Raw genomic sequence first — 24490 nt, 5'->3', positions numbered from 1 at the left:
CTCCTAACCTCACAGCCATCTCTCCAGCCCCAACTTACTTCAACCTTAAATGATATCTGTTTAGAGATGGCCCGTTAAAACCCTGATTCATCAAACAGTTTAGGGGCTGGAGAGGTGGCTCTGCAGCTGAGATCACTCGCTCTTGGAGAGGATGCAGATTCAATTCCCAGCCGCCACAAAGCAGCTCGCCACCATCTGTAAACCCTAGTTTCAGTAGACACAACACTCTCTTTCACTCTCTGCCAGCTTCCAAGCACACAGGAGGATCTGAGTTCCAGGCCAGCCAGAGCTACATAGAGATCCTATCTTAAAAACAGAAACAAAACAAAAAGAGTAAAAAAACATGAAGCTGTCCAAAGCTTAAGTATACACAAACTGTGCTTTGTGATGGGAAGGACTAACAGGGATTCTATGAGAAATGTAGTTTAATAAGCATGTGTGTACGGCTGGAGAGATAGCTCAGGAGCTAAGAACACTGGCTGCACTTTAGAGGAGCCGGGTTCAAATCCCAGCATTCACATGGCAGTTCATAATTGGCAGTCCTGAGAATCAGATGCATGCACTCTGTCTCTGTCTCTGGTTTTTGAGACAGGGTTTCTCTGTGTAGCCTTGGCTGTCCTGCACGCACTCTGTAGACCAGGATGGCCTTGAACTCACCGAGATCCACTTGCCTGGCTAGGATTATAGGTGTGTGATTGTGTGTGAGAGGAAGGTGGAGGGGAAGGCTTAAAAATATACTCAGTGATCTGCTCTCCAAAATCTTGACCACTGTTAACCAACAAAAACTGATCTACAAAGGAATTTTTTTTTGTATACTCAGTCTGATAAGTGAGCTAATATGTTCTAAAAAAAATGCAATTTTATAAACATTTATGTGAACTGTAAGCCATCCCCAATTAACTGTTTTCCTTTATAAGAGTTGCCATGGTCATGGTGTCTCTTCACAGCAGTAAAACCTTAACTAAGACAGAAGTTGGTACCAGGGACTAGGGTATTGCTGTGATGGGGCTGGCCACTGCTTTTGTTTGGAGGAATGCAGACTTGAGGACTTTGGATTAGAAAAGCAGTTGACGGCTTTTAATGGGCCATAATAGAAGAAACATGGAAGACTGGTGCTGGGGGTGACTTGAAGGGGGTGGGGACAAGTCCCGTTCACGAGGTTTCAGAAGAATTTTAGTACATGGTCTAGAGACTGTTCTTGTGATAATTTAGTAAAGAATGTGTCTGCTTTCTGCCCTTGTCTGAAAAGTCTCCCTGAGGCTAAATTGAAGAATTATACATTGAGTTGGCAGAGGAAATCTCAAAACAGCCTAATATGTACTCTGTCCTGTGGCTACTAGCATTCACTCTTTTGCCTAAAACTCTCTTTGTAGATCAGGCTGGCCTGGAACTCAGTGATCTGCTGCCTCTGCCTCCTGAGTGCTGGGATTAAAGACTTGTGCCACCACGCCCAGCTAGTATTCACTCTTATGCACATCTGTAATAAAAAGGAGCACACTGAGCAAGGAAAAAATATAAAAACATCCATTTTGAGGAGAAAGGGGGCACCAGGAAGTGGAAGGAGTTAAGTTCTGTGTTCAAGGAGATAAGCAGATTAAAGAAAAGCCTGACGGTAAATGGAATAAAGGAGTGATGACCTCAGGGCAAGACCTCACCCAGCTATGCTTCCAATCTATAAAAGGAATTAAAGAAAAACTGGCCACACACCGTTTATCTCAGCATTCAAAGGCAAAGTAAGGCAGATCTGATAGCCTGAGGCCAGCCTGGTCTACAGAGTTTTAGGGAAGCCAAGTCTAGGCAGTGAAGCCTCTCAGCACTCGGGAGGCAGAGGCAGGCTGTGAGTTTGAGACCAGCCTGGTCTACAGCGAAGGCTACACAGAGAAACCCTACCCTGAAAAAACAAAACAACAAAACAAACCCAATTGTAACTAGGAAAGAGAAAATAAATGGCAGCGAGGCTTTTAGAACAGACAGGACCTAGATCAGTAAGAATGTCTGACCAGCACGGATGCAGAGGAGCAGAGGCCCCCACTCACTGCTGGTGACAATGGCATAGCTGCACTGAAGACTGAAACTCAATACCAGAGATGGGGAGCTACCTCAGAGGGTAGGTGCTCGCTGCACAAGCATAGAGACCTGCATTTGTCCCCAGCACCCATGTAACAGAGCTGGATACAGTGGCCTGCATGTGTGATCCCAGTACTGGGCAAAGCTCCATGGCTCTCTGCCCAGTGAGCTCCAGGTCCTAATGAGAGAACCTGTTTCCAAAATCAAGTCAGGTGGCATGTGAGGAGGAACAGGGCCTAAGGCTGTCCTCTGGCCTCCAAATATCATGTGAACATACATTTGCATTTTTAAAAATTTAGCAACAAAAAATTTAAGCACTTTTTTTTTTTTTTGAGACAGGGTTTCTCTGTATAACAGCCCTGACTGTCCTGGACTCACTTTATAGACCAGGCTGGCCTCTGCACCTGGTTGTAAACACATTTTTATGTAATCTAGCATTCATACTCCTTGATATTTACCCAAATGTGGATCTTACATCTACACAAAAGCATGCCATATATGTTCATATTAGTTTTTATTTTAAATTGCTATCACATGGAAGCACAAAAATTTCATTCAATAGGTTGGTGAAAATAGTATAGAAAGACTGGAATATTATGCTAGTGAGATGACTCAGCAGGCAAGGGCACTTTCCCCCAAGGACCTGAGTTCCACACCCAGAACCCACATGGTGGAAGGAAAACATTGGCTCCCATATATCCTATGACCTCCATACAAGCTGTAGCACACATGCATCAGCACACTTAACAATATTCCATGCAAGAAGGAAACAAGCTATCAACCTGCTATTCAAAGAAACCCAGTGAGAACCTAAATGCATAATCTATAGTGAAAGAAGCCAGTCTGGAATGGCTACATTCTGGAAACAACAGAAGAGTGAGTGAGTGCCAGAGTTGCACGAACATCTTAGAGGTGGGTAGAGTGCTTGCCAAACCTGTGAGGCTCTAGGTTCAATCCCCAGAACCTAAGAAACAAACTGTTTGGTCTGATTTTGGTTTTTGAAGACAGGGTCTCATTATGTAGCCCAACAGCGTGCATTGTCACACCTGGAAAAGGAGACTATTCTTAAGCAGCTAATTAGAGAGTTAACTAGGTTTTACATTTTGAAAATTCTAACATGTTGTTGAAATAGATTGTTTATGGATGGTACACCACAGAATGACTAGAAAAGGAAAGGCAAGAAAGAAAAGCATATTTCACTAGATGATCACCACTCTGATGCTAACTACAAACTACTTACCCGGGCTGAAAAGAGCTGCTCTGTGTTTCTGAGTCATCACTGTCACTGATGACAATAGTCTCTCCATCAACACTGCCCACATGCCCATTAGCAAAACCATTTTGATGTAATGGAGGGAGGACTTCCAGGATTCTACACTGCAGCCTGAAACAAATAATCACAAAATGAAAATCGTATGACATTTTACAACTCAACATTTCCACAAGTCTGTTATTCTGAACAATTCTATTTATTTTCATGTCAGATGGGTAATGTGCCTATGCTGTAAAAGGTCTAAGAGAGACACATCTAACTAGCACTGTAACCCATAACTCATTCATAAGCTACAGTAGATCTGTTTGAGACTATAACTGACTAAATAATTTAATTAAAAGGAAAATGACATCTAATTTTAAAACTCAATTGGTCAGGATTCTTGGGCTAGTGACGTGGCCCCGCTAGTCCAGTGCCTGCCAGCATACACTAAGCTCAAGCCCCAGTACTGCACATAGTAACAGTAACAAAACAGCAGGACTTCTAAATGTTTCCAGAGGAGGAGGAGGTGCGAATCAGTGGGACTGATTCCATGTTGGCAAGTAGAACCCAATTAGCCTCTCCCCATATCATACTTAAAAGGTAAATTCGTGTCCTTCCTAGGATACCCTACTCTCCCTTGGAAGAGCACTCCAAGATCTTTTGGCCTCTGGCTCCTGCAGTAGCCTTCCCACTGTTCTCAGGCAGGCATTCAGTTTCAGACTGAGAACTGCACCGTCAGCCTTCTGGTTTTGCCTTCGGTATGGACCGCAATGCTACACTCCCAGTGCCTGGTAATCCACTTGTCAGGTAGCCAATTGTGAGAGTTACGCATTTAGAACCTAAGAGCCAATTCTTCTTCCTCTATCTGTACCAGCACATATATGTTCTATTTTTGTATCTGGAGAACTATGATTAATAAAGTCACCTATCTTTTTAAATCTAGTGAGTCTAAATTGCCTTTCTTAGAAACTCTGTTTATTTTTAGAGATAATTTCAATATGTAGATGAGGCTAGCTTCAAACTTTTGGTACTCTTCTTGTTTTAGCCTCTGGAGTGCTGGAATGTGCCACCAAACCCAGCCAGTTACTACACTCTAAAGTAACTGCTTTAAAAAAATCAAATATTGTCGGGCATGGTGGTGCACACCTTTAATGCTAGCACTTTGGGAGGCAGAGGCAGGTGGATCACTGTGAGTTTGAGGCCAGCCGGGTCTACAAAGTGAGTTCAGGACAGCCAAGGCTACATAGAGAAACCCTGTCTCAAAAAACGAGAAAAAAAAATCAAATATTGGCTCAGTGGTGGTGGCACATGCCTTTTATCTTGGCACTCGGAGGCAGAGGCAGGTCTACAGAGTGCATTCCAGGATAGCCAGGGCTACATAGAGAAACCCAGTGTCCAAAGAAAGAAAGACGGAAGGAAGGGGGGGGGAGAATAAAATATTGGTATATGTTCATACAAAATGAATCTTATAGTTCTTCAAAGATCCAATATTTTTACATTCTGAAAGTCTCTTGACCACATTTTTTATTATTACTATAAATCTAGTGTGTTTTCTTATCTCTGGGAATTTTTTGTATTCCCTAATTCTGTAACCACTATTCTGGTATTTTCTTAATTAAAAACAAAACAAAACAAAAAATTACTGCTATCATAGTTGTTATTTTACAGTGTTGGAGAGCAAACCCAACATCGTACATATACTCTACCATAAGACACATACCCGGTCCTAACCTGGCTTCTTTTATTCTGCACATATTATCTGGATTGTATAGGACCAATTTCTGACTCATTTACTAATGAGAATACTATTTAATCCCAGTACTATTGTGTCAACTTTCAGTGACAGAAAAAATTTGTTACCTGCTATTTCCATACTTCTTCTTATCCCAACTTCATTTATAGCTTTGAAATCAATCTACTTTCAACTTCTCATCTGTGTAGCCACACAAGTACAAACCACACACACCACACACACATGAGCACAGACAAAGCAGCTGGGTGGTGACAGCACACACCTGTAATCCTAGCACTCAAGGAGGCAGAGGCAGGTGGATCTCTGTGAGTTCGAGGCTAGTATCTAAAAAGTGAGTGGAGGACAGCCAAGACTACACAGAGAAACCGTGTCCTGAAAAACCAAAAAAGAAAAAGACAAACCATTTTTCACATGGCCAGGTATCATTCACTCAGTAAAATTTCCTTCCCTTTCTGAATTCAACCTTGAGTCCAGATGGTAGAAGGTAAGAATCTATTCCTGGAAGCTGTCCACTGACTCCACATGTGAACTGTGGCATCAGTGCATGGACACAGGGACACACACACAATGCATTAAAAAAAACCACTTGTACATGCATGTCCATAAGAGCCAAAATATAGAAACAACTCAAATGTCCATCAATTGCTAGATAACCATTATTGAGGAAACAACAACAAAATAATAAAGTGGACATTGAGGCTCGTGCCCGTAATCCATCACTACGAAAGCCGAAGCACAGAAAATGAGATTAATGCCAGCCTCAGCTACATACCATCTCTAACATGGTATATAGACAGAAATGTAGGCAAAACACTCATATACATTAAAAAAAAAAAAAGGCAGAACATAGTGATTAAGAAGAAAGGGCGAACACTACTGACTCTCTACAACTCCCAAGTAATCTAGGGGAGCTCTTACGAAGAATAAAGCATGCAAATAAATACCTAGCAATGAGCCATATCTCTGCTCTCTGAGAAAAAGCTGGGTCCATGTTAGATACTGTGCTATTCATTTGACTGTCTCATTCAACGAACAAAGCGGTCTCTCTCTCTCTCTCTCTCTCTCTCTCTCTCTCTCTCTCTCTCTGTCTCTGTGTGTGTGTTTGTATCAGCATTCATAAGCCTATTCGTTTGCTAGCTCTTCTAGAAATAATAAAAAAATAAATATCTGGAGAGATGGTTCATCAGCTGACATGCATACTGCTCTTGCGGTAGAGCCATGTTCAGTTCCCAGCACTGCTATCAGCTGGCTCCCAGGTGCCTGTAACTCAAGCTCCAGAGGAACCCAGGGCCTCTGGCCTCTGCAGACACCTGCATTTGTGTGCAGGAACTCACATGCACACACATTTAAAATGATAAAGATGAATCTAAAATAAATAAATCTTTCAAAGGGGCTGGAGAGATGGTTCGGCAGTTAACAGCACTTAATGCTCTTGCAGAGATCCTGAGTTCAGTTCCAGCACCCACATCAGGAAGCTCCGCAGCTGCCGGTAATTCCAGCTCCAAAGAGATCCTAAACCTCTGGCTTCCTCAGGCATCTGCACTCATGTGCACATACCCACACACACACACACACATAATTCTTTAAAATTTTTTAAAATCTTAATTACTGAGCTATCTTAATGATTAAGGACGGTTGCTGCTCCGTCAGAGGACTGGAATTCAGTTCCCAGGATCCACATTGCAGTTTTTAACACCAGTCCCAAGAGATCTAATGGATGTAGTGCCCATGCTCACATACAGGCCATCACATATAAACACAATAAATAAGTAAATAAACAAATCTTTTTTAAAAATTGAATACAAAATGTTTCTTAACTCATTCTATAAAACCTGAAATAGAGTAAATATGGGAAGATTCTTACCACTGAAAGAAAACAGTGTATTTTTAAAAAATTAATAGGTCTGAGTAGACACTTGTCCAAAGAAGATATAAAAGGTAAAGCGAATAAAAAGATGTTTATCTCATCTTAAAGCACAGAATCAAAATGACAGCAAGTAACAGGTTTGCCAGTAAGGTGGCATTTATCTCAAAAGCAAAATTTAACATAGAAACTAACAAGTACTGGTAAGGCTGAAGAGAAATAAGAACTGGTGCCGATGTTGTAGAAAACAGAATTTCCATTTCCCCACTAAGTCAAACATAGAGCTATCATGCAACAACCAACTCTACTTAAAAAAATTTTTTTTTTAATTTGAACAAAAGAATTTACATACTTTAACACCAAGTCCTTCCAGCAGACAAAACATGGAATCAACCAAAAAGTCCACTAACAGATGAATGGATAAACAAATTGTGGTTATATAAACACAACACAATAGTCTGACATAAAAAAACGACATTCTAATAAATCTGTAATTCAAATGGACTCTGAAAATATTCAGTGTGATATCTATGAAAGGACAAATATTTGAGCCTGCTTATATGATGTATATAAAATAATAAAGTTCATAAAGACAGAAAGTAGAGTAAAGATTACTAGGGGTGGGGGAAGGGCCAAAAGGAAGTTATTGCCTAATGAGTACAGAGTTTCTGTTTGGAATGATGAAAATGTTCTGGAAATGGTGACAGTTATACAACACTGTGAACACCACTGAATTTCACAATTAAAAATGATTAAAATGGTAATTTTTATACAACAAAAAAGAAACTCGTGTTATTATCCTAACCGAAAAGTCTAGGAAGAAATTTAATGGACACACTCACTTTGCCAGCAAATCAAAATGGTATCTAAGTATCTGCAAGCTGGTAGAAATAAGCAGTTTCTAAAGAGGACAGGAAACACTGCGAGAAGTCATATCAAAACTTGCTAGGTAGTGGTATAGTCGACTGATAAGACTCTGGAATGTGGAGACATGAAAGCAATCAAGTAGATTGACTTTTATTTCCTTTCTTCCCTTTTTTCTTCTTCCTTTCACTTTTTGACAGGATCTGGCTACTGCACTCACTTTGAAGACTTAAATTTCATATCCACACTGCATTACCCAGTCTTCACATGTCAGTGTAGGGAAGTTTTCAGGGAACCTGTGACTAGTAGCACTTTTCAATGGCAGAGCCCATGATAGTGACAGTCATGAGAGGGAGAAGCCAAGCCCACTGAACACCTAGACACATGTGGTGCAGGATCACCAGAGGGAACAGTCTAGCCACAATAGGGCCTACAGAGTTGCAAGAATTTGAGGTGCTGATCAAATTAAAACCAACAGAAAGAATAACTATTTCCTTACAGAGGAATTGGGGAAAAGGAAGCCAGTATAGTATGGAGACATGGCCTAAAATGTAGTAAGTATTTAATATATCAGTTGCATTAGCTGGTGTCAATGTTGCTGTAACTATGTATCACACCCAAACCACAGGGACCACTCCTTACCAACCTAATCTTGGCTAGGCTTCACCTAGCTCACTGTTAATCATTCAAAATGCCAAGTATCTAATAGATTTACACACACAAAAAAAATAGCTTATGTCTTTCAAATCCCACTTGCTCCTATTTCTCAGTTCCAGAGTCCAAAGATTTTTGAGGTGAAAAAACATTTAGAAGTCCGGGCATGGTGGTGCACATCTTTAATCCCAGCACGTCTTTAATCCCAGTACTTGGGAGGGAGAGGCAGGGGGATCTCTGAGTTCAAGCCCAGCCTGGTCTACAGAGTGAGTTCCAAGACAGCCAGGGATACACAGAGAAACCCTGTCTCAAAAGAGAGAGAGAGAGAGAGAGAGAGAGAGAGAGAGGGGGGGGGGAGGGAGAGATTTACAAAATAATTCATATCAGCAATATAGATTTTAAGTCATATTTGTTTCAGAAAATGGGAAATTAGCTCTCTCCAAATAATATCAGTGTCAATATCCTTGTTGCAGTGCTATTAACCGTAATTTTGCAAAATAATATCATTGGGGAAAAAGTTATTGTTGTCCAATCTTATGTGAAGCAATAATTATCTCAAAATAGCAATTTTAATTTTAAGATGCTAATGATAAATATAAAATATTAATTCTGATTACAAGTATTAATTTCATATAGGAGAAATAAATCAATAAGGGATGAAAATAATGGATACTATGTATGTTACTTTTAGAATAACCCCAAAGCCAAGGCCAGCCTGGGCTACAAAGTGAGTTGAGGCCAGCCTAGGCAACATAGAAAGAGTCTATCTCAAAAATAAAAATAAAAACAAGGGCTAGTAGGAAAGCTCAGCAGGGGTGGGCACAGACCACCAAGCCTGATAACTTGAGTTTGATCCCTAAAAACATTATTTGGGGGAGCAGGAGGAAGGGAGGGAAGGAGAGAGAATGTGTTAGTTGGCTCTCTGTTCCTGAGCCAGACTGTTTTGGGGGTGGGGGTGGGGGAAGAAAACAAAAGAGAGGGCGGGACATAACAATGATAGGATAAAAGGGTAGAACCTACTCTTAAACCACACAGCTACTGCTAAGCTAAAAATTTTACATTGGTATGGATTTTTGTATATTGATACAAATTTAAGGTTATTGTTGTTGTAACATTCTATATGTATGTTTCAACTCTTGTTTAAGCTATTGTACTCACACAACTCTTTTAGAAATACAAAGTAAAGTTCCAGTCCTTTTGAAAGTGTTTATTACAAACTGTTTAGGATAATTTAAAAATGCTAGTTAGTAGTCAAACTTACGGTCATGCGTAGTTCCTAGTTTAGATAATCACAGAAATAAGCTTTATTTAAACAAGCAACATTTGCCTATTTAGATATACTATATACAGTTGGTCTTCAAAATTCTCAGCAAGCTACAGAACATGGCATTTAACGATGTTTTATTAATAAAAGGCTTTCTGACAGTGAGACATATCAGCTTCTGGCAGCACCCCCATTCTACTTCAAAGAGGAGAATGAGCATCAAAGAACCTCCAAACGGAGTTTGCTTCAAATGTGGCAGAGCTAGCCATTGGGCAAGAAACTGCTCTTGCCTCCACTGCAGACTGCATATTGTCTAGACAAACTGGACACAAGCAAGTCAACTGCCAAGCTTTTCCAAGACAAGGTAGGCAATCCTTCATAATTCCTGCTTCACAAAAACTCCTACTGGGCCAGAAGGCTGAAGATAAAGCCCCAACATTGCTGAGGAATATTGGGTTACTGTCCAGGCAGCTGTCTCTGTCATTTCTATAGTCAGACACAATGGCATCAAGAAGATGGTAGAGCAGGCCTCTGAGGGCTAAGGACACCCTGGGCTAGCTATACTGTGAACCAGGTTATCTTCTGTGACTTTAACTGTGACACCCATTCTTCCACCTTCGATGGCTGGTGCTGGCATTGCCTTCAATGACCACTTTATCAAACGCATCCCTGGTATGATATCGTTTTGGAAGCTGCTTGCTCTGTACTTCCTGTCTACTCAGTTAATATTTATCTTTCTCAGGTCTCTGATGGGATTGAAGACTAGTTATAGTCTTACGTAAAAGCTTAAGTTGTGAAGGACCTAAGAAATGTGGCTATAGCCAGAGGGCAGTGGACCTCATGGCTCCACATGGTCCTCATGGACCACATGGACTCCAAGGAGTAAGAAACCTGGACCACTCACCCCAACAAGAATATGAAAGGACAAGAGAAGCCCTTGGCTGCTGGGGAGCCTCTGTCCCAACACAGACCCCAACACTGAACATCTCCCCTCACAGCTTCCATACTAGCCCTATGGAAGAAAGGGAGGGGCTCAGGTAACCCTACTCTCTCAAATTATAAAGTTCATTAATAAATACAGTCCAATAAGTAATGAGTCAATTAAAGTTCACTGCACCCAGAGGGTGGGGGGCAAGTTGGACAAGGAGGTATATGCTTGTAAGCCCAGATTTGTAAGGCAGAGACAGGAATCGATGGGGCTCTCTGCCCCCAGCCTGGCCTATGTGGTGAGTGAGCTCCAGGCCAGTGAGAGACCTGTTTCAAACAGTATGATGATGGCATCCAAGGAGTGACACCCAAGGTTGACCCCTGGCCTCCACATACACTGAGATCATGCACTCAGACTTCCAAGAGAAAACGTTCATTTTTCTAATTTCTTGTTATGTCATATCCTGAGTACCCACTCTTTGCATTATATGTGTTTGTGCAAATTTTCTTTTATTAGTTCAAGTTACTGAGAATATACTTTAATAGTTAAAAACTTAAGAGTATTAGTGTGTTGGTCACCTTTTCCCTTTCCCTTTTTTTGAGACAGAGCCTGTTTACATGAAGCTGCGGCAACTGGAATTCACAACAGACCATGCTGGCTTCATCTTGCAGTGACCTTCCTACCTCTGCGCCTCAAGCTCTGAGACGACAGGCAAGCACCACTGTTTTCAGCCTCTAGGTCATCATTTGATGCTAAAATTGATATACTTACAAGGCTAAAAGAATTCTACAATATTTATTTTCCAAGGTAGTTTGAAAAACAATATTGAAGTATAACAGCATATGCTTTTTTAAAACTAAATAATATTTTTTAAAAAGTTAACTCCAGGCCGGTGGTGGTGGTGGCGCATGCCTTTACTCCCAGCACTCAGGAGGCAGGTGGGTTCCTGTGAGTTCGAGGCCAACCTAGTCTACAAATCAAGTCCAGGCAGCCAGGACTACGCAGAGAAGCCCTGCCTTGAAAAACCAAAAAAAAAAAAAAAAAAAAAAAAAAGGTAACTCCAAGCTGGGCATGGTAGGGCATGCCTTTACTCCCAGCACTCAGGAGGCAGGTGGGTTCCTGTGAGTTCGAGGCCAACCTAGTCTACAAATCAAGTCCAGGCAGCCAGGACTACGCAGAGAAGCCCTGCCTTGAAAAACCAAAAAAAAAAAAAAAAAAAAAAAAAAAAAAGGGTAACTCCAAGCTGGACATGGTAGGGCACGCCTTTAATCCCAGCACTTGGGAGGCAGAGGCAGGCGAATCTCTGTGAGTTGGAAAGCAGACTGGTCTACAAAGTGAGTACAGGACAGCCAAGGCTACACAGAGAAATCCTATCTAGGAAAAAACAACAACGTTAACTCCATGGGGCTGGAGAACCGGCTCAGCAATTAAGAGTGCATACTGCTTTTGTAGAGGACCCACATTGGGTTCTCAGTACCTACAAGGCAGCTTACAACTACCCAGTGCCAGGGAGTCTCATACCCTCTTCTAACTTCAATATAAAGTAAACATACATACATGCATATACACATATACATAAAATCTCCTTTAGAATTCTTTTAAAACAAGCCTAGATAGTACAGGGATCATATTTAGGAGACCCCTAGATATCAGTTAAATGCTGTGGTACAAATCTAAATCTGCTATGGTGCTTATTTAACCTAAGTTAGGAAAGTCTGTCAGCCAGCTTAAGCTAGGTATGCAGTGTGTGTCTATAGTCCCAGAAGCTCAGATGGCTGAGGGCAAGAAGGACTTGAGCTCAAGGGCTCCAGGTCAGCGTGGGCAATATAGTGAGAGACTATCTAAAAACAAAGCAAGCATGCAGGAAAGGAAAGGAGTTATTTCAGGTAACTAATCCAGTGATGGTCTTAAGGAGCCAACAGTTTAATCGGTTTCTACAATTCAAAACAGCAAACGTTTATGCGCCCTGGTAGGTTTGCTTTTTGTTTTCTCTCTAGGCTGCTCCAGCCTTCAAAGTGCAGATGTGCTACCATGCCAAGAATTTTGACATAATGATTCATCTAAACCGTTCCTAAGTGAAAAACTGGCTTGCTATTTTTTAAATTAGTATAATACAGAAAAAATGTAAACTATATATATAATTTGGCAGTGGTGTTTCTGAAAGGAACATTTGAGAAATGGACTCCTTTTGCATTTGAACTCATAGGGACCCATCTGCCTCTACCTATGGAGTACTGGGATTAAAAGCATGCGCCACCACCACCACCCCGGCTGTTTGTTTTTTGAGACAAGGTTTCTCTGAGTAGCCTTGGCTGTCCTAGACTCGCTTTGTAGACCAGGCTGGCATGAAACTCAGAGATCTGCCTGCCTCTGCCTCCCTGAGTGCTAGGATTACAAGTATGTGGTACCATGATCCAGCCTCGGGGTCTTCAATGGGTACTTGTGGAGGGGGCAGACAAGTGGTGGGGGGGGGACAGGAGACACAAAGAAATAAGGGCAAGTCTGGATTCTGATCAAGCCCCGTTTATTGAAAAATTTCACAGTTTTTATAGGCACTCGGGCATGGGTATTTGCGTAAGCGAGGGTTGCTATGGATACCTGACTCTGGAATGCTCCAGCAGGTGTCTACTTTCACAGCTGATATAATCACAGAAGAGGGAGAAATTCCAGAGAGAAAGGGAAGTTGTAAAAGATCTGGTTAGTCAGGAAAAAGTTCCCGGAACTACTGCTCGCAGGCAGCTGCCCTTTAATCTGATTTTACCAGTAGTCTTACTGGAAAAGCTAGTTTATAGCCAGAAAGGAATAGCTCTTACTATGAGTTCGGGGGTCTTAGAATGACCATCCCCCACAATAAACCACAACAGGGTCAGCTGGTTTCTAGTAAATGACAGACTGCTGGAGAAATAGGAGCCTAAAGGTGTAGGCTCTGACAAGATGGCTGAACATTGGCCATATAGCCTGTCCCCAACAGTACCAAGCCCAGCTTTTGACATATTTTTTAATGATTTATTTATTTTTATTTTTTGTGCAGTGGTGTTTTGTCTGCATCATGGGTACCAAATCCCCTGGAGCTGGAGTTACAGACAGATGTGAGCTGCCATGTAGATGCTAGGAATTGAACCTGGATTCTTTGGAAGAGCCATCTCACCAGCCTGACATATATTATCTTAATAGGTAAAATTATACAGCAGAATTATATTTGCACCTATATTCTGTACCTATACTTTGATTTATAGCTAGGGCTTCCCAAATATCATTGTGTGTGTATGTATTTATGTGTAGAGAAGTGGGGATAGAGAGCTATCAAGATCTTATTTTAAAATAGAAAAAGCAGATTTTAAAAATTCATACTCTGAGCCAGGCGGTGGTGGCGCCCACCTTTAATCCCAGCACTCGGGAGGCAGAGGCAGGCGGATCGCTGTAAGTTCAAGGCCAGCCTGGTCTACAAAGTTAGTCCAGGACAGCCAAGGCTATAGAGAAACCTTGTCTCAAAAACAAAACAAAACAAGAAACTCATAAACATTTTCTAAAAACTCTTAGTCAAGCCAGGTGTGGTGGCACATGCCTTTAATCCCAGCACTCCATAGGCAGAGGCAGGCAGATCCTGTGAGTTCGAGGACAACCAAGGCTAACACAGAGAAACCCTGTCTTGAAAAATCAAAACCAAAACCAAAACCAACAACAAAAAAACTGAGTCAATCAATCTGACCATGAGAATTAAATGAAAGCACCTTGTGCCTGGCCTGCCTGGCCTACAGGCTCACTATATTCTTGTATGTTTTCAGTTCTATAATGTTCTAATTCTACCAAGTATAGGCCAGTATACTTACAGGAGTATTTGTTCTAGCTTCTCCTCTGGCATCAATGGTCACTTCTTGGTGCTGTCAGTACACTTTAGCAGTACCTTCTGCCATCCATTGTTTCAAATCTACTATGAACTCTTACAGCTCCCAGAACACCTTAACTATATGCCTTTTGAAACAGCTTATATCTTTTAATGAGTCACAAACCTTACTCTTAGAACCAGGAGTCATTTTTATGTATCTTCCTTAGTCTTGCCATGGCAGTCATTCAAATATTTACATGTACAAATTGACAAAAGCTACCTATACCTATGACCAAAGATAAACAACAAAAAATAGCTTCAGGAGCTTGGGGGCCAGCTCAGTCAGTGGAATATCTGTCATGCAAACACGAGACCTAAAAGCCATGTTAAATTTTTGGGGAAAAAAAAAAGGTATGCTGCCATGTGTAATCTCAGTGCTGCAGACAGGTAGGTCCCCAGGGGCTCAGGATCCACTTAGTAGGAAATTGCAGGGCAGTGTGAGCCGGTCTCTAGAAGTTGACCTCTGCCCACACCCCAACCAAAACCCCCAAAAGCAGCCAGCCCCAAAGAATACACTTCAAAACTTGAGTAGTCCGGGCTGGGCATGGTGGTGCACGCCTTTAATCTCAGCAGCTGGGAAGCAAAGGCAGGTAATCTCTGTGAGTTCAGGCCAGCCAGAGGCTACATAGTGAGACTTTGTCTCAAAGTAAGTAAACAAACAAAACACTGGAAGGCAGGGGCTGGAGAGATGGCTCAGAGGTTAAGTATCCATGATACTCTTGCAGAGGATCAAGGTTTGATTCACAGCACCAACACAGTAGCTCACAACCCTTCATAACTCCAGTTCCAGGGAATCCAACACCACCTTCTGACTTCCAAAAGGCACAAGATATGCAAGTGCTGTACAAACACACATGCTGACAAAACACTGAGACACATAAAATAAGTAACCTAAACGACAACAAAACAGAAACTCTGGTTGATGCCTATAATTCTCAGGGCTTTGGAGGTTGAAGCAGAAGATTCAAACTTCAAAGTCATCTCCACTACACTTCCAAGTCTGACATTTGACCTTGTCTCAAAAAAATATATGTTGGAGAAATGGACTCAGTCAATAAAATGCTTACTGTGTAAACATGAGCCCAGTTCGACTCCCAGCACCCATATAAAAGAGAAAGTGCAATGCGTTTGCAACTCTAGTGCTGGGGATGGCAAATACTGACACATGCCTAGGTCACCGGCCATCCAGTTGATGAGCTCCAGAAAGACACCCAACATCAACCCCGCCTCACCTACACATGCACATACAACCATACACTTGAACAAACATGCATGCATACACACTAATAAGGTAGATAGTGACTGAGGAAGACACTGGATGTCAACTTCACATGTGCACGTACACACATACACCAAAAATAAAAGTGAGCCTATAATGTGAGAGTTATTAACACCAATCTTCTAATTTTAGGATGAGATTTAGGTTAGTAAGTTCTTGAGTAGTGTGTACAGTCTACACACAGGTAAGGCACATGGATAAACACCAAGCAGTGACCTTCCGGCCAATCCTGGATCTTCAGCTCACTTTAAGTTCATATGTGTGGTCTAAAGAATTGCTATTGCCCATTCTTCAAGAAGACTACCTATAGAATTATTATCTTAAACATAAAAATAAAGTGTTTCCAGCCTGAAATTATTAACTTACTCTTTGTTGTTGTTGTTGTTGTTGTTTTGTTTTGTTTTTCAAGACAGGGATTCTCTGTGTAGCCTTGGCTGTCCTGGACTTGCTTTGTAGACCATGCTGGCCTCGAACTCACAGCAACCCACCTGCCTCTGCCTCCGGAGTGCTGGGATTAAAGGCGTGCGCCACCATGCCCAGCTATTAACTTATTCTTAAATAAATCTGTTCTCCAATTAGTATTTCTATGGATAGATGCTCGCTCTAGGCACCTTGCTTCAGTTTAGTCTAAGTTTTATAGCACTTCTTTACTTGCTTATACAGGGTCTCACTATGTTGCCCAGGATGGCTTTGAACTCCTGCTCATCCTGCCTCAGCATTCTTGGGGCTGGGATTACAAGTGTGCACTACCATGCCCCTGCTGGCAGCTACTTGTTCTTTCCTGCATTTGAGGAAGCTGTGACTCTTTCCTAGATGCACAGTATTCTTTCCTCTCTCTGAGAGAGTACCAGGTGAGTGTGATCCATGATTCATTTCACAGGACTACAAGGAGAGTTAGCTATCTGTGTCCAAAGTCTTCCGGGGCTCCAAGAGGGAAATCTGATTCCAAGCTAGAATGCTATAGGCAACTGCAACAGCCTTATCAGAAGGAGGAGGAGGAGAAGGAGGAAGAACGAGGAGGAGGAGGAAGAAGAGGAAAAACCATACAGCCCCTAATTTAAGACATTAAAGTATTATCAAGACACTTATACATAAAATAGTAATATCACATACATAATACAATTAAAAAGATTCACATTCATTGTGTCCATGCATCCTGTGAGGCAAATCTACATAGCTAAGATTCATTTAATAGCTTTTAAACGATGGAGCTGGAAAGATGGCTCAGTGGTTAAAAGCATTTGCTCCTCTTCGACCCCAAGTTGGATTCACAGCATTCAGAGACCATCTATAACTACAATTCCAGGGGATCCAGCACCCTCTTCTGGTCTCCACAGGCACCAAGAACACGTGTAGTGTATAGATATGTATGCAGGCAAAAACTCATCGAATTTAAAATAAATCTTTTTTGTTTGTTTTTGGTTTTTGGTTTTTTCGAGACAAGGTTTCTCGTGTAGCCTTGGCTGTCCTAGACTTGCTTTGCAGACCAGGCTGGCCTCAAACTCACAGTGATCTGCCTGCCTCTGCCTCCCAAGTGCTGGGATTAAAGGCATGTGCCACCATGACCTGGCGTAAAATAAGTCTTAAAAAGTCTAAAGCTTCAATTTCTTGCTTGGAGTCATGTAACTGGACATAAATGACAGAATTCAAAAATCAAAGAGACAAGTTGAAAAACGATGCTATTTGAATTAACTTCTTGTATTCTGTACTTTTAAGGCTGGAATGAGGGCTCCAGGCCTGCTTGGTTCACTATTCTAACTCCAATGTCAAGAAATATATGTGGGCGCAGGGGTGCACCCCTGTAATCCCAGCACTCAGGGAGGCAGAGACAGGCAGATCTCTGTGAGTTCAAGGCCAGCATGGTCTACAAAGTGAGTTCCAGGACAGCCAAGGCTACACAGAGAAACCCTGTCCCTATATATATATACTGAATAACTATACCCCCAAACCACCTAACTTCTTTTGATCTCTGTGTCTACATTTATAAAGATAGTAAAATCTCTCTCATGCCTACTGATATAATATAGCCACAAAGAATCTGGCTTCCAATTGAATATTCTTCTCACAAGACCACTAGTCCTTTTCTATAGACAGTGAAGTAGTAGAGGAAAAAAATATGTGAGCATGTGGCTTGCAAACCAGGTGATCAGGCCTGGGAAGGTGAAAAACCAAACAGTTCTGGCTTTCTTTCCCTATCTTAGCCAGTCAGCTGGTCTTCCTGCTATGCCATAGCAAAGCAAAGGTTTTATATTTTTTGTTTGATTTTTTTGCAAGACAGGGTCTCATTATGTAGCTCTGGCAGGCACAGAGATTCTCCTGTCTGTACCTCCCACAGGCTGAGATTAAAGGTATGCGTCATCACAAACAGCCTAAAAATCAGTTGACTGCTTATTTCAGAGTGGAAAGTTGTCTATAACCACACCATACAGAATGCATCTGATCTCTTGGTGGGGGAAAGTCTTGGTAGGGAAGAGGAACACTTTAAAGCACACTTGAGCCAAAAGGAAGATAAGTAAAAATAAATGAGGCAGGCTAGAGAGATGGCCCAGAACACTGGTTATAGGCTTCGGGTGATGACACACACCTTTAATTGAAGTACTCCGGGGCACAGGCAGGCAGATCTCCATGAGTTAGAGGACAGCCTGGTCTATAGAGAAAGTTCCAGGTCAGCAAGGGCTACACAGAGAAACCCTGTATCAGTAAAAACAAAACAAGAACACTTTTCACTCTTCTAAAAGCCCTGGGTTTGAGCTCCAAGACCCACCCAGCAGCTCGCAACCATTTGTAATTCTACTTCCAGGGGATCTGATGCCATCTGCTAGCATCAGAGAGCATCAGACACACATGTGGTACACAGACATAAGTGCAGGCAAACACCCACATACTTAAATTAAATAAAATAAAAAATGAAGGGAAGAAAGGTAAATGAGGCAAATAAAAAGTGACTATTCAGATGAGCCAATCCAGAGTATTTACCTCTTTCAATATCACAAAAGACCCTAATCCCATTTCTCTGCATGTTCTTCCCAGTGAGAGACAAGTAATTTTAAATAATTTGCCAAAACTTACGCAGGTAATTGGCAGGTAGGTGGCAGCCACAATTCTAATCTATTAAGTTTGTTTATATATTTTAGCTAAAATTTAAGTGAAAAGAGATAAGACCAAATACAGTAACCCCTGAGTCTAAAGAGTTCAAGTCCATGTGGCCCAGACTGGCCATGAACTCACTGTGTCAGCGAGGACTGCCTTGAACTTCTGATCCCTCTACCTCTACCACACGCACACTTCATGCCATGCTAATAATGAAACACAGGCCTCCTGCATGCCAGGAAGCACTCTACAAAGTGAGTTACAGCCTTTGCTTAAAAAGAAAAATTCAGCTGGGTGTGGTGGCACACACCTTTAATCCCAGCACTCAGGAAGAAGAGTCAGGCAGATCTCTGTGAGTTGAGGCCAGCCTGTTCTACAAAGAGAGCCAGGGCTATTACACAGTCTCAAAGAGAGAGAGAGAGAGAGAGAGAGAGAGAGAGAGAGAGAGAGAGAGAGAGAGAGAGAGAGAGAGAGAGAGAGAGAATGAGAATATTAGCAGACTGTTGAGTTAAAAGTAATGTAACTTCCTCAGTATCTAAATGCAAAATTCTCTCCTCCTCTCCTTTCCTCCTCTTCCTCTCCCCCTCTCTTTCTCTGACATTTTCTTTCTCATTTTTATCTTTGAGATGACTTCCAAAGAAGTGTGTGTAATTCTAAGCCTTAGCCTTGCACTATCAATATCGGACTTCCAATAAAACTACAAAGTTAAGGTCAGCAAGATGGTTCAATGGGGAAAGGTGCTTGCTACCAAAGCCAGTGCAGTCCTCTGGGCTCACATAGTAGGAAAAAACCAACTCTCACAGGCTATGTGTGTGTGCATCCCTTAGACACACACACACACACACACACACACACACACACAAACACACACACACTCCTCTCTCTCAACTGAACTCAGGCAAATCTTAATCTCTTTCATATGTACGAAGTCCAGGCCAGGACTTGGCCTGTAGGGTCCTCATGAAAACATAAGCAGTATGTCCATGAAACCAAGCAGTACAATCTGGGCAAAGGCGACCAGACTTCTACATCTCACCAATCGCTGAAAATCAAAATATCATTTTTCTTTTCTCACATCTTCTTCATCATTTTAAATAAAAAGTTTAAAGTGTTGGGACAAAGAAATGCTGAATTTCAGATGGAAAGTGAAAGGCCTCCAAAACGAGAATGCAAGGAAACACATGAAGAAAAGTAAATGTCACCATTTTGATATATGGGGAAAATTTTCAAGTTGAACAAGTGCAAAGGCACTGAGGCAAGGACCATGTCTGGCATTTTGAGAAGTAACATACATGTTTGCTTGGTGGTTGGGGTTCATGCTACATCAATAGCCTGAGTCAGCATCTGGCACAAAGGAGGCGCTCGGTGTTTCTGCTGATTGTCTCACAGAAACAGGGCATGCATATAAAGTAGATCATGTTATTTCACACCTCATAAAGAACTATAGTTGAGTCTTAGAAAAGGGAAAGTGGAAAGCCAGGGAGCCACTAAAGGTGACTGCTCCCAAGCCTGAGGACCTAAGTTTGATTCTCCAGACATGTATAGTAAAAGGAGAGACCAACTCCAAAGATTGTCTTCAGACCTGGTACACACACACACACACACACACACACACACCTTAAATATTTTTAAAGCAACTTAAATACTTCTTAAGATTCTCTTCTTGGGGGCTGGAGAGAGGGCTCAGCAGTTAAGAGTACTGCCTGCTCTTCCAAAGGTCCTGAGTTCAATTCCCAACAACCACATGGTGGTTCACAACCATCTATAATGAGATCTGATGCTCTTTTGGCATGCAGACATACATTCAGGCAGAAACACTGTATACTTAATAAATAAATCTTTTTTAAAAATTCTCTACTTTAAGCCTTGCCCAACCCTCTTTAAAATCAGGGCTTCCATCACTTCTCCAACTAGCCTCTCTTTCCATGTATGTCTTATTGTGACAATATCTGATAAAAAGCGACCTTTGAGGACATGGTGATGAAGGCATGGCAGCACAGTGGGTGGCAACAGTCTACTTATAACCCAGCTGGCCAAAGCAGAGAGAAGAATTCCACCTTTCCTCTCCCTTGGAAATGCAGATTTCCAAGTAGGATATCTGATCACCACAGCTGCAGCAGCTCTACAGCTAAACCTAGGGAACCACTTCCTAGACAGCTGTTTTCGAGCAGGGTGTCCTGAAGGCTCTATCTGTTCAGGCACTCTCAATTGCACTTACTATTCCCTGCCCTAGGCAGCTGCTTCCTAGCAGGGTGACCTGAAGGGTCTACTCTCTTAGGCATTCACCTTTCAAATCAAAGTTATGCCCTAGATCTCTCCACAGATACAGGCCTTGCCCTCAAGATCTCCCAGCCTCAGTCTGCTAAGTAGTGGAGAATACATATGCGTGCAGCTATGAAGGGCTGTATGCATTATTTTTAGAGAACATAATTAGAATGCTGTATATAATAGGGGGAAACCTTAGGTGTAATCTCAAGAATGGTCAAACCTAGCACTTAGAGATAGAGACAAAATCAGGATTATAGAGCCATCTTTGACTATATAGCAGATTCAAGGCCAGCCTGAGATTAAAAAAAAAAAAATGGCTGGAAAGGTAATTCAGTGGTTGGTTTAAAAGTACTTTTTCGGGCTGGAGAGATGGCTCAGAGGTTAAGAGCACTGTTAGGTCTTCCAGATGTCCTGAGTTCAATTCCCAGCAACTACATGTGGCTCACAAACATCTATAATGAGATGTAATGCCTTCTTTTGGCCTGCAGGTGTACATGCAATCAGAGTACTGTATACATAATAAATTAATTTTTAAAAAGTTACATTCAAAAACTAAAAAATAAACAGAGTACTTTTGTTCTTACAGAGGACATGGTTTGGCTGTCAGCACCCACATGGTCTCTAACAACCATCTGTAATTCTAGCTCCAAGGGAACCAAAGCGCCATTTTGACCTCTGTGAGCACCAGGCACGCTCATAGGACACATATATAGGCAAAGCACTCATATACATAAAATAAATAAAATAAAATTTAAAATAAAACAACAACTTAAAGGCCAATATAGAAGCTAGTGAGATGGCTCAATGTGTAAAAGTGCCTGCTTGCCAAGCCTGACAGCCTGAAGTTAACACCCAGACCCACGTGGTAGAAAAAAAGGACCTACCCATCTCACTCCCACATGTGTGCCATGGTATACACCCACACCCACACACAAAACTGAATAAATAAATGTAATTAAAAGTTTTTAATGTTTTATGGTGGTCTATGGGCGGCAGTGGCTCATGGATCTGAGTTCAAGGCCAGCCTGGTCTACATAGTGAATTCCAGGCCAGCCTGGTCTACATAATCCCAGTACAGCCAGAGCTACATAGTAAGACCCTGTCTCAAAACAACAACAAAAAGGCCAGTAAATATGGGACAGGCAGACAGGCAGGCTGTTGAGTTCAATGCTGGCTAATATATAAGGAAACTTAAGATTTATTATTGTTCAGAAGACACTTTCATCTTTTAAAGATTTGTTTTTATTTATATGCCTGTGTGAGTGTATGTCACATGCCTATAGGCACCTATGGGAGCCAGACACCCTGGAGCAGCTGTGACCGGAGGTTGTGAGCTTCCTGGTGTGGGTGCTGGGAACTGAACCTAGGCTCTCAGGACGAGCACTTATGACATCTCTCTGCCCCCCTAGAAAAACAATCTCTTGTATTTTACAGACTGTTCAACAAGAACAGGCGTGTTTCCCTAATGAGATTCAATGAAATGTCTGTCTCCAAACTTTCCCCTTCTAAAAGGATCCCAACTCAGTACTGTCACAGACGTGTGTGTGTGTGTGTGTGTGTGTGTGTGTGTGTGTGTGTGTGTGTATACACCTCTATATATTCCTACTTTTAAGACAAAAGATACAGAAAAAAAAAACACTATATTTTTATGTGCAAGCCATATTCCTAAAAGTTTATATTTCACAATAATTTATAAATTGTAGGACATATTTGCCATAAGGGAATGCCATTATGCCATTAGCCATAAGGGAAAAAAGAGCCAGTCACCAAATATGTGTCCATTGTTCCTATAAACACAATAATCTGCTTTCTCAGGGTATCACACCTCACGCATTAGTCTCCAAAATCACATTTACACCATGACCTTTTTTCCTTTATTTTTTGAAACAGTCTTAGTCTATAGTTCGGGTTGACCTGGAACTCACAGCGATCCTCCTAACCTCAGTTTTTCAAGTGCTGGGATTACAGCATGAGCCCTCATTTACCTGTGTACACATCGTCACCTGGAGTACTGGTGTGCCTGTGTGAGTGTGGAAGCCACAGGACAGCTTCAGCTGTCCTTCCTCAGATGGTATCCACTTCGGTTTTTGTTTTTTGTTTTGAGACAGGGTCTCTCACTGGCCTGGTCCTTGTCCCGTAGGCTGTCCTTAGTTGGCCAACAAATCCAGAAATCTACTAGTTACCCACCCCTTTCTTGCTGGGATTATAAGATTTATGCTATTATTGCCTGATTTTTAATTGTATAGGTTCTAAGAGACTGAACTCAGGTCCTCACGCTTTTGAGGCAAGCACTTGCCGACTAAGCTATCATTCTGGCCCTTTCATCGTTAAGACAAGTTCTCTTATAGTCCAGGCTAGCCTCGAACTCAGTATGTAGCTGAGGATAACCTTGAACTTTTAATTCCCTTGCCTCTTGCCATCAATTGTTGGAATTATAGGCATGTACTACCATAGCCTGCTTTTTTTGTCTTTGTTTTGAGACAAATCTTCCTATGCAGCCCTAGCTGGCCTGGGACTATATACATAAAGCTGACCTCGTGGCAATCCTCCTGTCTCTTGAATATTACAAGCATGGTATTAGCAGGGCCAGCAATAGGAGCAGTTTTGCTTTCTTTCTGTTCTATTTACTGTGACAGGGTCTCATCTATCCCAAGCTGGCTTTGAGTTTGTGATGTAGCAAAGGAGAACCCTGCACTTCTAACCTCCTGACTTTACCTTACAGGGTGCAGGAGTGCTGAGACCACAGACGAGCACCACCACACATAGTTTATGGAGTTGGGGGGGTCAAACCAAGGGCTTTGTATAGACTAGTGTCTCAATAAAGGTATGTGAAAAGTTTTTTTTTTAAGAGACAGAAATATAGCAACACGTGGTGGTGCATGCCTGTAATCCCAGGACTCAGGGAGGCAGAGGCAGGTGGCTCTCTGAGTTTGAGGTCAGCCTGGTCTACAAAGTGAGTCCAGGATAGCCAAGGCTACACAGAGAAACCCTGTCTCAAAAAAAAAAAAACCTAAAAGAAAAAAAAAGAGAGAGACAGAAATATACAAGTGGACTGTTATGTTCAACATAATTCTAGTTTTGTTAAATAAAATACTGTAAGCCATCAAAACATACAAGTATATTTAAACTATTATCTAGTATGAGGATATGATAGATGCCATTTTTTTTAGGCTTTTAAAATATGGAATGTCTACGTAAAAAGGAAATTTATCTAGTCTGGGCGGTGGTGGCGCACACCTTTAATGCCAACACTTGGGAGGCAGAGGCAGGCGGATCTCTGTAGGTTTCGAGGCCAGCCTGGTCTACAAAGTGAGTCCA

General features: G+C 41.8%; 1 protein-coding gene across 10 annotated transcripts in view; it reads right to left on the bottom strand.

Moving 5' to 3' along the window:
• Positions 1–24490, bottom strand: part of BAZ1A (bromodomain adjacent to zinc finger domain 1A) — a 116065-nt gene that overhangs the window by 49362 nt on the left and 42213 nt on the right. For 9 of the 10 annotated variants that reach the window (XM_084792349.1, XM_084792350.1, XM_084792346.1 and 6 more), the window contains one exon: positions 3308–3451. In XM_084792349.1, the coding sequence (XP_084648475.1) occupies positions 3308–3451 (144 nt within the window). Of the gene's footprint in view, positions 1–3307; positions 3452–23157; positions 23347–24490 lie in introns of those variants that run through there. The other variant, XM_084792355.1, reaches the window with a different exon arrangement.

The sequence above is a fragment of the Acomys minous genome (genome assembly GCF_964271855.1).
Source record: "Acomys minous genome assembly, chromosome: 8".
Classification (NCBI taxonomy): domain Eukaryota; kingdom Metazoa; phylum Chordata; class Mammalia; order Rodentia; family Muridae; genus Acomys; species Acomys minous.
The sequence above is the reverse complement of the archived record's forward strand: the minus strand, read 5'-3'. Positions and strand labels throughout refer to the sequence as shown.